Source organism: Amphiprion ocellaris, unplaced genomic scaffold, assembly GCF_022539595.1.
Source record: "Amphiprion ocellaris isolate individual 3 ecotype Okinawa unplaced genomic scaffold, ASM2253959v1 Aocel_unscaffolded269, whole genome shotgun sequence".
NCBI lineage: Eukaryota > Metazoa > Chordata > Actinopteri > Pomacentridae > Amphiprion > Amphiprion ocellaris.
The window spans coordinates 181-13,484 of record NW_026559443.1 but is presented as its reverse complement, the minus strand read 5'-3'; the positions used below and the strand labels follow the sequence as shown (position 1 = coordinate 13,484).

The window sequence follows — 13,304 nt, the reverse complement described above, 5'->3', positions numbered from 1 at the left end:
GCTATACTATGACGTTTTTAGAGCGACATGCTATACTATGATGTTTTTTGGACCAAAGGCCATACTATGACGTTTTTAGAGCGACATGCTATACTATGACGTTTTTAGAGCGACATGCTATACTATGACGTTTTTTGGACCAAAGGCTATACTATGACGTTTTTAGAGCGACATGCTATACTATGACGTTTTTAGAGCGACATGCTATACTATGACGTTTTTAGAGCGACATGCTATACTATGACATTTTTAGAGTGACATGCTATACTATGACGTTTTTAGAGCGACATGCTATACTATGACATTTTTAGAGCGACATGCTATACTATGACGTTTTTTGGACCAAAGGCCATACTATGACGTTTTTAGAGCGACATGCTATACTATGACGTTTTTTGGACCAAAGGCCATACTATGACGTTTTTTGGACCAAAGGCCATACTATGACGTTTTTAGAGCGACATGCTATACTATGACATTTGTTGGGCGACACTCTATACTATAGGCTTTTTAAACTGACATATTACTATGACTTTTTTTTTGTTTTAGTTTTTTTTGTTTTTTAGCAACATATAAGAATTTGAACAGTTATAAAAATTACTATACTTTTACTTGTGCAATGAAAATATTATTCTATGGCATTTTTTAGACGACATATTATACACTGATGTTTTCTTGAATTACATACTATTTTGACAATATACTGCACTGTGACATTTTTTGAACCACATATCACACATGACAATTTTAGGCAACATCCTATCATTTTGCGCTTTTTGAACCACATAATAATCTATGTTTTGTTTTTTTTCTTGCCAACATGCTGTTCTATGAACTACAGGCCATACTATGTTATTCTTGAGTAAAGCATACTATACTTTGACATTTTCTGAACTACATCCTATACTATGGCATTATACACAGAGTGCTTTGGTTACATGTTGATTTATAATCTAGATTGTTTTCTGTTTTGTTTTTTGACGATATTACCACAGACTTGACCGTGAACACCGTTGACACCCACCTGAGGGAGATGCTGCCTAAGATCTCAAGGCTGGTTGGTCGTGGTCTTTCTGGTCCTGCTCCAGAACGCCTTCATCAACTACGTCTTCTTTTGAAGAGGCCCTCAGATGCTGCAATCTCTGACCTTCAGGAGGAATTGCTACTTTCACTCTGTAACGAGACGGCGGTTATTTTAAAGACCCAGCTCCTGGCGGCTTTGAGTGAAAGTTTAACACCCATCAAAACGAAACTACAGACAGTTAAATCTGAGCTGTCGGTCAATATTTCAAACATCAAGTCCGACCCAGCTGCCCTAAAGCACGCTGTGGGTGAAACGGAAACTTCACTCTCCACATCACGGACGACATCGTTACACTCCAAAGCAGAGCACCCGTCTGCTGAACTTTTAAAAGTGGACTATAAATGTGAAGAATGTGAGCAGCAGCAGACTGTGAGCAGCAAAACAGATGTGATCAGAAAGAAGTCATTTTCTTTTTTCTTTTCTTTCTGGTTGACTTGATGCTGTCAGATGCAGATGTTGGAGCTGATTCTGATCTTTCAGGATAAAAAAGCTGCTTTTCCTTCACAGACTTTTCAGGAAATTATTCTCTCAGGTTTTCTCTGCTATTTATATTTTTATTATCTGTGATTATTTCATTATTTCTTTATTGTAAAAATAAAGTTTGAGGCATAAAGACTCATTCAGTTATTTTAATCCTGAAATCTTTGATGTAGCAGAACTAAACTTCCATTTTCCTTCTTATGCTTCTGATACTAGAACTAAACGTATCTTCAACACGGATCATCTGCTTTTAATGAATCAGCAGCAACATCACAACAACAAATGAGACAATTTTCAACAAATTAATGAAACTGATGTCATTTAAAACTATCAGAGTCTGTTTTAGTGTCAAATTAAAGCTGATTACTGACAACTAGAACATTAACGTTACTGTTTTAATCACATTTAAGTTTCCTGAACATCACATTAATGTCAACCAGCCACAGTTTTATGAACTTAATGAACCACATTACAGGAACACAACACACCTCAGCTGTTTACATGAAACAACACATTAGCTTGATGCTAGGTTAGCTTTAATCAGGCTACGACTGAGCAGCTAGCTCGGTTAGCATCGCTAACATTAAAGCTAATATTTACTATGCTAACTTTCTTCTCTGGTCAACACACACTGAAACAAACTCCACCAACATCTGGAGTGCATGGCACACATTACATCTGACACTAAAGCTGCATATAAAGTGCATTAAAAGCGGCACCGATATAAAAATAAACATTTACTTACCTTATCAGTCCTTTCAGTGTCTGCTGGTAGAATCAGCCGAAGGCAGAAAACTGGTTAAAACAAGCCAACGGGCAGGAAAACTGTCTGTGGAAAATGTTGTGCTGCTCCACCGATAAATAAACCAACAGTTATTATATCAGAATTAATCCAAACGAGGAGAACAGAGTCTCTGCTGCCTCCTCCATAGTACCTGTCCATCGTTCCAGACCAGACTGTCAATCAAGTAGTCCCGCCCCCTGGCTTCGCAAAAACTTTAACACTCTATAAAAAAATCAATATTGATTTATTTTAAGATCGGCCACCTGATCTCTCATTTTGACCATGAAAACTCACGAAAAAAAATGTATGTACAGTCTGTGCACCACTCTGTTTGGCTCCACACTTGCTGATGACCACTTCCGGTTTCAGAAAATGAAAAAACTGACTTTTTTTCGTTTCCGTCTCTTACTGATTTTACTTTCTTGTTATTCTAAATAAAAAACGAAAATCAAAGCATTTAAAAAAAAATCGTATATCCCTTTTTGATCACGAAAAGGAAAACGCCTTGTATTTCAATTAAATTTTTGTATTTTAAAATGAAAATCAAATAGCCACTCGTTTTTTGTTTTTCAATACCCGTTTCAGAACGGAAAATCCAATTATCAGAACCGTACACGGACTGTGGTGGATGTCTGGTGTGTGTGTGGGCCGTGTGTCTGAATGTTTTTGTAAAAACAAAAAAGAAAAAAAAAGTGGGACTGAAACGAGTGAGAGCTCGTATTTGTGCAGGCTACGGCCGAAAACTACAGTTGTAGTTGTCGGCTGAAAAACTACAACTCCCGGCAACAACGTCACTTCTTGTTGATAGGGACGGGAGCCTCTCGGGTATGGACACATAAGAACCATGTGACAGGTCATGGCCACAACGTGATCACGCTTATTTCAACGTAAGAAGTCCTCCAAATACCGATGGTCTGGTTTATAAAGAGTTTTGTTGTGTGCGCTTTATTGTGTATTTTTACAAACCCATCACTGCAACGAAAAAGCACCCTGAGACCTGGTGAATGTGTGAAATGTTCGTGTAACTCCCCAGATTTTACATGCAAAAAGAATTATCGATCTATCTTATCTGGTTTAAAATCTACAGCCAATGAAAAATCAATATGCAAAACGTAGCGCCGGCGCAACGCTGGGTTCTAAAGGGTTTAAGGACCAAACATGGCAGTCGGTGTTTCCAGTGTTTTCTGTCTTTGTGCTGCCTTCAGCGGCTCCTGCTAACTCTTAAATCCCTGTTGACAAATTCATGTTGCATTCAGGTGCTGTAACAAACATACTTGTTGCTGTTGTCGACTCTTCTACAAACTGTGCGGAACTTCTGCAGCCTGTTTTTGTATAGTCGTGATATTTCTGACGGCACCTGAAAGCAGCAGTTTGTGTAGAATGTGTTCAGGTTCTGTGGTTTGTGCTGAACTCTGCGTTTCTGTATGTTGGTGACATTAAAGTATGTTTTGAATAACTCTCTGCTCTGTACTTCACCTGCAATGGTGCATTCAGGGTCACTCTGCCTTTGGACTGTTGTGGTATTGGACTTGTTTCGGAGACGAGGCTCTTTGCTCTCCTGCACATTATTCACTAGTTTCATCGATAAAATTGACTTATTACTTGTTGTTACACCTGTTTAAATTCAATTAACAGTCTGCATTGACCTATTTCAATGTGTCATTTGGCCCTTCAGTGCCTTAGGAGGATCCTGAGGTGTTCCCAGGTCAGATGAGATATGTGATCACTGCAGAGAGGGTTTCTTAAATGGAATAAGGTTTTTCGGACAACCTTCAAATTTTACACAATCTCAAATATCATGAAATATTTGTGGAAAAATCTTTTATGTGTTTTAAAGGTGTGGCTGCATTACAGACAAACAAATACAAATTATATATTTTTGTTTACAAGAAAAACTAGCAAAGCTAAATTCTTGACAGTTTCAATATGTCAGTTCTCGATATTGTTCGTACCAAAGTCACAAATAACAGAGAATGTTTTCAAAATTGGACAAAAAAATAAACCATCACATCATCAAATTAATGTTTAGTATTCCTGCCATTAGCAGCAGTAGAGCTCTAATCCTGGCTAGCATGTTCCCCACGGGCCTTTCACACTGTTCAGAGGTAATCTTGTCCCATTCTTCTTAAATTACTGCTTTTAATTCTTCTAAATTCTTTGGTTTCCACTTTGAAACAGACCTTTTGATAATCCAACACAGATTTTCAATGGGGCTCATGTCCGGGGATTGAGCTGATCACTCTTAGACCTGGGTACTGAGCTCCTGCAACCAAGTTCTACTGGTCCTGGATGTGTTCAAGGGGCATTATCTTGTTGGAACATCCAGTTTTGACGTCGACGGAGCAGTACATGTGCCGAAGGAAGCATGTGGGTTTGGAGAATGGCATAAGTTCAGTGTGCCATCATACACAGTGAGATGACCAACACCAGCAGCACTCATACATCCCCAAACCATGATACTGTCTCCACCATGCTTGACAGTAGGTACTGTACATGCTGGAGATAATGCTTCTCCTGGTCTTCTGCGTACCCTCACATTAGCAGGAGGAAGATAAAGCTGGAAACTGGACTGATCTGACCACAGAATCTTCTTCCAATTCCTGCTGTCCACTTCTTGGGGCTAACTTCTGTCTCTCATCGATCAGGGGCTTTCTGACAGCCTTGTAGGACCTTCAGCCATGATCTAAAAGTCGGCCACGTACAGTGTGGATGGAACACTGGACACCAGTTGGGTTTGACCACTGCTGCTGAAGCTCCTCTGATGTCGTTCGGCAGTTTTTCCTGCACATGTGGATCAGGATGCGATCATTCCTTGCTGAAGAAACCCTTGGATGCTCAGATCTTGGTTTGTCTTCCAAGCTGTTGGTTCATCTGTATTTCTGCAGAGTGTATCCAACTGCAGAAGGACTGAATCTGCACTTCCTGGCTATCTGGTCACAGCTGTACCCTTCCTGGCTGAGAATCTGTGTCTTCAGGCATGTTTCCCGTGTTAAGTTTGTTTGAGCCATTTTTGTCTCTGAAGAACTTTTAAATGTGCTGCCTTTATATAGACATGAAGCATGGCAACAAAAATTTTCTTTTAGTGAAAAGTACTACCTTTATTAGTGAATCACTGGAACCAAAATGACCCAATACTCAAAATTTTGCACATATTTTTATGGAATCAATCAATTTTAAGTTTTTAATAGCTTTTTTAGCATTTGTTTTATATTATGGCTGTGACTGCACTAAAATAAATCGCACTTGAAGACCTAAGAGTGATTCTTAATGCAGTATTTTGCAAATGCATGGCATGTCTGAAAACTTTTTCCCATCACTGTAGTAATAGTAAAAATGCTGCCATCACTGCCAAGCTGTCGCATAACTTCCTGAGAGGACAGATGCTGCAATGCAGATAAACTGTCGCTGATCAATTTCCTTCTCTGTTTGTAGAAATCAGACTCAGGATCACATCTGTTTCAGCGTGACTTTAATGAAAACTATGAATCACCACATTTTAACTTCTATCAACTTTTAAACCATTCGCTTGTGCTAAAACATGATGACAGAAAGATATTTTAGTCTTTTATTTCCTCCAATATATCATATCGATAGTTTCAACACCCACTGAACAGAAAACTAACCAGTAACAGAGCATAATACAACAAAGAACAAAAGATAATTGAATCAAGGGGTCTGGCAGACAAATGTCAATAGCAGAAGTGTGACAACAAAAGGTAAGAGGGGGGTCTGACAGACAGTAACAGATAATAAAAGATGAAAGAATTGTGGATACCCATGGGAAATGAAATGAAGGAGTGGCACTAGAAAATATCTGTAGCAAAAGATTTGTGCTATTTTCTTCATCACAGTTAAATATCTTCAGTATGTTGAGACAACATTTGTTCCAGTGATGGTAACATCTGTGGAAACATGTTGGTTCCAGGTTTTCATTAAAGAAAATTTAGATTGTTTTATACTGATCAGAGTTCTCTTGAACTTTCTGTGTTTGTCTTCTTCTTTGTGTGATTTCTTTCATCCATCTGATGGCCTCAAAGTGCAAATCACTGACAGATTGTTGCTTGTATCTGCAGAAACAACTGGGATGTCCGTTGTGATTTAACATCAGCATCTTCTTATTTATGTGTTTTGGTTTTTTCTGTGTTCATTTGAGTTTTGTCTTCATTATGATTCCACTAATCACAGTTTGACACTGATGCATCTGAAAGGGCATCCGGACGTGATTCTTTTATTCAGGGGAATTCAAGGATCTTGTTCAGATTCAAGGAAGTGAGGTTCATTGGGAGGCCTCAGACATCAACCTGCTCTTCTTTCAGAAGGTAAAGAACCTGTTCAAGTAACTTTCTCTGCTTGGATGCAGCTGCAGCAGCTTCATGTCCTTATTTAGTCAGATGACGAGTCCGTGAAGCTGCAGCGTCATGTTTCCTATCAGTTTAAGAAGAAGTGAGTTAGTGAAGTTTGGATCAGTTGCTGGAGACATCGACCAGGTAACCATGACAATAACAATACTTGCTTTAGTCAAGTTCCTCTCCTTTGGTTTGCTACAAACTGCTCATGTCTGTTGTACTGCTGTTCTTAATGTTTTCATTCAGGTGTGCTAAAGAGTCACAAACTTGACCTTTCTGTCAGTTTTGACACTCGTCAGTTCTGAATACACCCTGTGAGACATGAAGGCAGCTTTGTGATTAGTGTTATTTCTGATGCCTCACTGTGTTGGATTGTCGCTGCTGAAATTCTGTGGTTCTTTGTGGTTGTTTCTTCTTCTTATGTTTTCCGTTAGTGTCAGGATGACCTCCAGTGTATTTTCCGTCCTCCTCGTCTCGCTGGTTTTCTGCGTCTCGGTGGTCGATCCTACCGGCGTTAAAATCAGAATCACCAACCAGGCGCTGAATATGTGTAAGATTCACAAACTAACTGAACCTTTCTTCATCCTGTTTGTGTTCATCTGTGTGTCTGAGGGTACTGAAGATTTTCTGGTACGTTCTGATCAGCTGTTTGGTCACAGGAACATTGATTGAACGTCCTCCTCATCAGTCTGCTTTGTTCTCTGAATGTGGTTCCACAGTGAGGAACCAGGCTCAGGCTATCGTCCAGGAGCGACTGCTCAACCAACCCTTTGACAGGTTCCAGCGTTCAATCTGCACCATCGACAGGTGAGGAGCTTCAGTCAGTCACAGAACCCAAATAATGAAGTGAACTGTGACCAGAATCTGAGGATCACTGCTGTGTGAAAACACCATGTTCACTTTTAGCAGCAGTGGCTGAGTTTAAACTGGTCACACTAACTCCTGTTTGTAAAGAAAACATCTGAATTAAAGATGAAGCCAGATAAACTGCTGTCCTCTCGCTTCGCTTATTACTTTGTCAAACTCAGATGAAAATTTTGTTAAACAATGTATCAGTTATTTTACTTCTGTTTGAGACCTGAGGCGAGTCTCTACATTACCTTCCAATACAACCAAACTGCACCCAATATGGCTTTGAGATGTAATTTAAAATAATCATATTTGACATCGGAAGAGGACTTCAGGTTCTTCAGTCACAGATTTCTGTTTTGTTTTCTGATGTTGTTTACTTACTGGTTTGATTCAGACATTAAAACCTTGAACATGAGTGACAGTAAATCTATGAATTAATGGAAGAAATATGTTGATTAGAAACACGTTTCGCACGTGGTAGTTTCAAATGTGATCCAACAGAAGCTGTGTTTCCCTGGAACTTAACTATGAATGCAGTCTGGTTGAAGAAGAATGTAATTTTGTGGAGACTCCGTTGTGAAATAATTATATTTTCAACCACATTCACTAATCAACACTAGTGTGAATTTGTATTTTTGAGCTGATGCAGGTGAAGCATAGCTGCTGTTTCACATGTGGAGAGGAAAGAAATTCTCATCAGTCAAATCAATCTGTTCATTCAGCTGCTTTTTCCATTTACCGTAGTTCATCTGTTTCACATCAGAGCTCTGCTTCTTCCTCTTCTTCTTCTCAGGCTGACGATAACTCAGCTGACCATCCACCAGGCCGAACTTCGTTTCAGGCAGAACTCGGGTTTCCAGTTTGTTATGCAGAACTTTGAGGCCAGATTCAGCTTTAATCATCAGCTTGACCTGGGTGTCTAGTGAGTTCTCAGATTGACCTGAAGGAGAATAAACCTCTGAGATGGAGAATATCCACCGAACATAGAAAGTAGAAGTTAATTCATGTCACAATAATTATAATAATTATAATTACACAAAACCTGCTTTCATTTCACTTTATCAGGGAAATGTGTGTTCATTTTGTGTCTCTTTGTGGTTGTTTTGTGTTGCTTGGTGGTTTTTTTATGTCTCTTTGTAGATGTTTTATGTCTCTGTTGTTGTTTTGTGTCTTTCTGTGAACTTTCTGCTTCCATTCAAAGAACAGATTGATGAATCAGTTGATCACTTCAACTGTAGATGTTGAGTCTTTCTGCTGTCGTAACTCTTATCTGTTTAATTCTTTAGTCAGCACGCTGGAGCTAAAGAGTTCGTAGCTCAAGGCGTCTCCGCCAACATGGAACTGAGTCTGATCCGAACCCAACAAGGACGTCTGGCAGTCGCCATGCCGACCTGTGAGGCTTCAATTGAGCGGATGACGCTGCTCCCAGGGTAACTGGCGGATCTGGGCAAAGACGAGGGCAGATTGTGGGTTTGCATGAAGCTAATGATGCCTGTTTGTGTTTGTAGAACCCTGCTGAACCTACTGACGGGCTGTCTGCGCCACCTGTTCAATTTCCTGGTTGGTCTTTTCTGTGTTAATCAGTCCTGAGTCAGAGGTTGAGACTGCAGACAAAATAGTGAATAAACCAAACTTTGTCCAGATTAATTTGAACTGAATTTCATTTCAAGCTCTACACCTGCTGGCGACTTTAAGATTCTTGTTATCTTCTAAAACCCATCAAAATTACTCCATTTATTTTTTAAAAATATAGAATAAAGAATATCAAAAGCTGGGGGGAAAAAATCATGACATTTTCAGCTATGTGACAGTTGGTCTTTGTTTCTGTGATGTGTGGTTCCATCAGTAAAACAAACCAAACCTAAAATCAGAATATCTGTTCAAAACATCTTAATTCTTCATGTCTCATTTAAAATTGCAGCAGATGATGTAAAACCAGAACATGCTTCCTGGTTCTGATTCTCCAGGACTGACTCAGCTGAGGCCAACAGTGAAACATTCAGAGAGTTTTCAGGTTGAACTGCAGGCAATGTTTCCACAGAGAGACTGATAGGAAAATCAAAGCTACTGGATCAATAAAATAAATGCAGCATGGCTCAGAAACAATAAACAGAGGAACAAGTTGTTGGAAGATACATTCAGCATGGTGAAACATCATTCTACAGCTGATGAGCAGAGTAGAGAGAAAAAGTCTGGAGAGGAAACATGAAGATAGAAAAATACCTGCAGTATGAGGAGTTCTAGAGTTTTAACATATGAGGAAACATGTTGGACATAGTGGTTTCGTTTTTTTTTTTTTTTTATAATTTTGTGAAATAAATTAAGCTTTTTTCTGTTTGCATTTCTATTTTATGACTCCAACACATCGCCTATCTTGTAAAAATGCTTTTATTATTAAAATGAATGGATTTTGGATTAACTGAGTCCTGCTGATGGAAGACATTTCTGAGTTTTCCCTCCTTCTTCATGTTGTTCTGTTTCCAAAGAGCTGCAGGACTTTAGATTGCAGAGAAAAATTAACCACAGTGAAGCAAAATGACAGAAGCTGCCATGAATTCTGAGGGTTAACTAGTTTGTCTGTCTGTACACAGTTCTGTCCTTTGGTGCAGCGGTTCGCCATCCCTTATGTGAACCAGATGTTGGAGACCATACCGATGAGGGCAGCAGTGTTTCCAGGCTTTGGCATCAGCATCGACTATTCTCTGACCAGAGACGTCCAAGTGACGGCCAACAGCCTCGACATGTCTTTCAACGTGAGAAACTTTATTTACAGCCGTCCTGATCACCTTGAATCACCTGCAGAGTCTGACGCCATGTTGTTTCTTACTGAGTCACATCCTCATACTTCTTCTGACAGGGTTTGGTGTTCAGGGAGGGTGAGAACATTCCTGCACCGAATCCTGCTGTGGAACCAGTTTTCACTCAGAACAACCTCATGGCTTATGTGGGCGTCTCAGAGTTTGTCTTCAACAGCGCCGCTGTGGCCTTCTACAACGCAGGAATCCTGGGCAAGAAGTTTGAGACGGTTGGAAAGTCGCCCGACACCACAGAGATGACTGATACTACTCAGTCGCAGAAGATGAAAATAATTCCAAGACAGATGAAACTATAGATGTGATGATTAAAGCATCAGGACAATTTTGTCATTCTCAGAAAACAGGATAGAAATTTTTTCATAGTATCATGAAATTAACAACACAAAACAAGCAGAGAGACCAGGGATGTTGGCGATCAGGTTTTTTTTCTTCTTTTTATTGCTCCCAATCTAATCAAACTCATTTAATATTTAATATTTCTGCCAATACCAGATACTATTTTTACAGATAAGACAAACTTCATATATTGTAGATCAGCTGTAGTACCTGGTTCTTCCACTAGGTGGAGTCGCTTACTGTTTAGTGGAGACCAGAGGAGGCGGTATATCGGTGATGAGCAGAGAGCATTGTGGGAGTTCAGCTAACAAAGGAGCACCATGGCAAATGACGTTTGTTACCTTAAACTGAACCTATGTAAGTGACGTTGTCCTCTTCCTTCCACAACAGATCACCTCAAAAGCTGCCAAACGTTATTTAAGATTTCGGCAGTTTTTCTCGGTGAGTAAAAATAAAACACTTCAGAAAGAAAACTGCTGCTCAACACCTTTCCTACAGTTACAAACAGATGTGATGCAGGACGGAACAGCTACAAAAGAAATATGTTTTCCATGTTTTTTGTAAAATATCTGACAGACTCTGGTTACTACAACTGGGTCAATATATAATTGAAGGACTTTTGAAGTCCATGAGATATATCTTGCATGCATTTTTATTAAAAGTAAAATTTTAAAAAATAACGTTTTTTTAAAAAATGCTTTTTTAATGTGATGATGTTTTTTTTTATATTCATTATGATCATGTCTTTACAAATTCCATAATTATTTATTATGGAAGCAATCACTTAATAAAAAAATGACTGGATATAACTAAAATGTCAGCTAAATAACCATCCGAATTTAATAACAACCACCTTCTAATGAGCTAAACAAGAATAAAATGAGCTTGTTCAGAAATAGTTTTGATCGTGTTTTTTTATTAAGTTGAGATAATCATGACAGATATATCAAATTCTATATGGAAAATACCAAATTATATTTGTGTCCGAGAAATCATTTTCAACTAAGTTACCCGTTACAAAAACACCTCTCAAGGAAGTGTGTTAATTCCAGATCACATGACCTGCTCCACATGATGTCATTTCCTCCTGAAGAAAAGACTGGCGAGACTCCAAAGCTTCCTGAGTTATTTAATATAAAGTAGTGTGTGAGTCAAGGGTGGATTTATCGCGTGTCAACAGGTTTACTACAATATCTTTATAAATAACCTTCAATTTCAATTTTACTCAATTGTATATATAATATTTTAGAAGAATCTTTGTCTGAAAATGCCATGTGGTGTTTGGTTTTAGGCGGACATTTTGATTTTAGGCCTGAAAACAGCAAAAATGTCAACTATGATACCTGTCAACTATGTTACAAAAAGTCCCGCAATTATATATTGACCCAGCTGTTCCTGATGCTGTGTTTCCATAGCAACCATGGCGTATGAAGGCTCCCCTTGCTGCTGCCGTCGAACTGACAGAGCCTCCAAGAATCAGCATCACTCAAAGGCAGGGAGTCACGGTGAACCTGAGAGTCCGAGTCAGTGCAGCATCAGTGCCGGCGAACAGAGAACCTAAAGTCATAACATCAGTATCTTCGGTGAGAAACAACCAACCACGTCACTGCTTAAAATATTAAACACATCACAGCATTTACAACAAACATTATTTTTAATGAATTTTATATGACACACTGTGGCATTTTTATTGACTTAATATGACACTTTATTTTGGTTTAGGAGACATGCTACACTATGACTTTATTACTGTTTGAACAATAAGCTGTGGAATAAATTCTTTAGGACATTTTTACAACACGTGATGCTGTGGCAATTACATTGACTTTTCAACAGCATACAGTACTATATTGTTTTACGTGACATGCAAAAATATGACTTATTAATTCCGTTTTTCGCGACATGCTATACTGCGATATCTTTATTGACTTGTGAATGATATGCAATGACGTTTCAATTGACTTTGACATTACATTCCATACAATGATATTTTCACTGACTTTTTCAATGACATTTTTGTATAGACATCAGGATATAGGAACAACTTTTGATTCATGTTATTTGCATAATATAATGCAGCAACATTTTTTGTTATTTTTAAAAAGCATGCTATACTATGAAAATTTCGTTGACATTTTTTCATTGATTATGTCTTAATGCTAAAATACAATGTTTAATTACATTTTCAATGATTTATTAGCAGCATGCTATACTATACATTAACAATGAAGAAGGGAATGGGAGACTGCTACAGGATGTGTAGCTGTGATGATCTGCTGGATGAGTTGGTTCAGGAACACAGAGACAAGGAGACACTTCTGCATAAAGCAAAAACAGTAAGAGTCGAAACTAAAGTAAAACATACAACAAAAAAACCCAGCTTAAACTGTAGAAAAGGACTTTTAACAAGTCCGCAATTCATAGTCAGAATTTGTTTAAAAATAACAGAAACTAGTGACATTTTTGACGACATACTAAACTATGAGTTTTTTTTTTTTACACAATTTGGACGAGATACATAGATATAACGTTTTTCTGCCACATTTTGGACAACATCCTACGAGGTTCTTGTCAAAGTTGTTTTTATTTTGGACGACATACTAAAC

At 38.5% G+C, this 13,304-nt stretch overlaps 1 protein-coding gene across 1 annotated transcript; it reads left to right on the top strand.

Annotated features, from left to right (window-relative positions):
- The first annotated feature begins 6,811 nt into the window (after nucleotides 1-6,811).
- On the top strand, nucleotides 6,812-13,020 carry LOC129348477 (phospholipid transfer protein-like). The gene is made up of 11 exons (XM_055008834.1): nucleotides 6,812-6,835; nucleotides 7,129-7,244; nucleotides 7,414-7,501; nucleotides 8,340-8,468; nucleotides 8,833-8,976; nucleotides 9,055-9,106; nucleotides 10,138-10,299; nucleotides 10,404-10,571; nucleotides 11,089-11,139; nucleotides 12,114-12,281; nucleotides 12,902-13,020. Exons 2-11 carry the CDS (start codon nucleotides 7,136-7,138, stop codon nucleotides 12,959-12,961), a joined length of 1,131 nt encoding a protein of 376 aa, XP_054864809.1. The 5' UTR covers nucleotides 6,812-6,835; nucleotides 7,129-7,135; the 3' UTR covers nucleotides 12,962-13,020.
- Nucleotides 13,021-13,304: the final 284 nt, after the last annotated feature.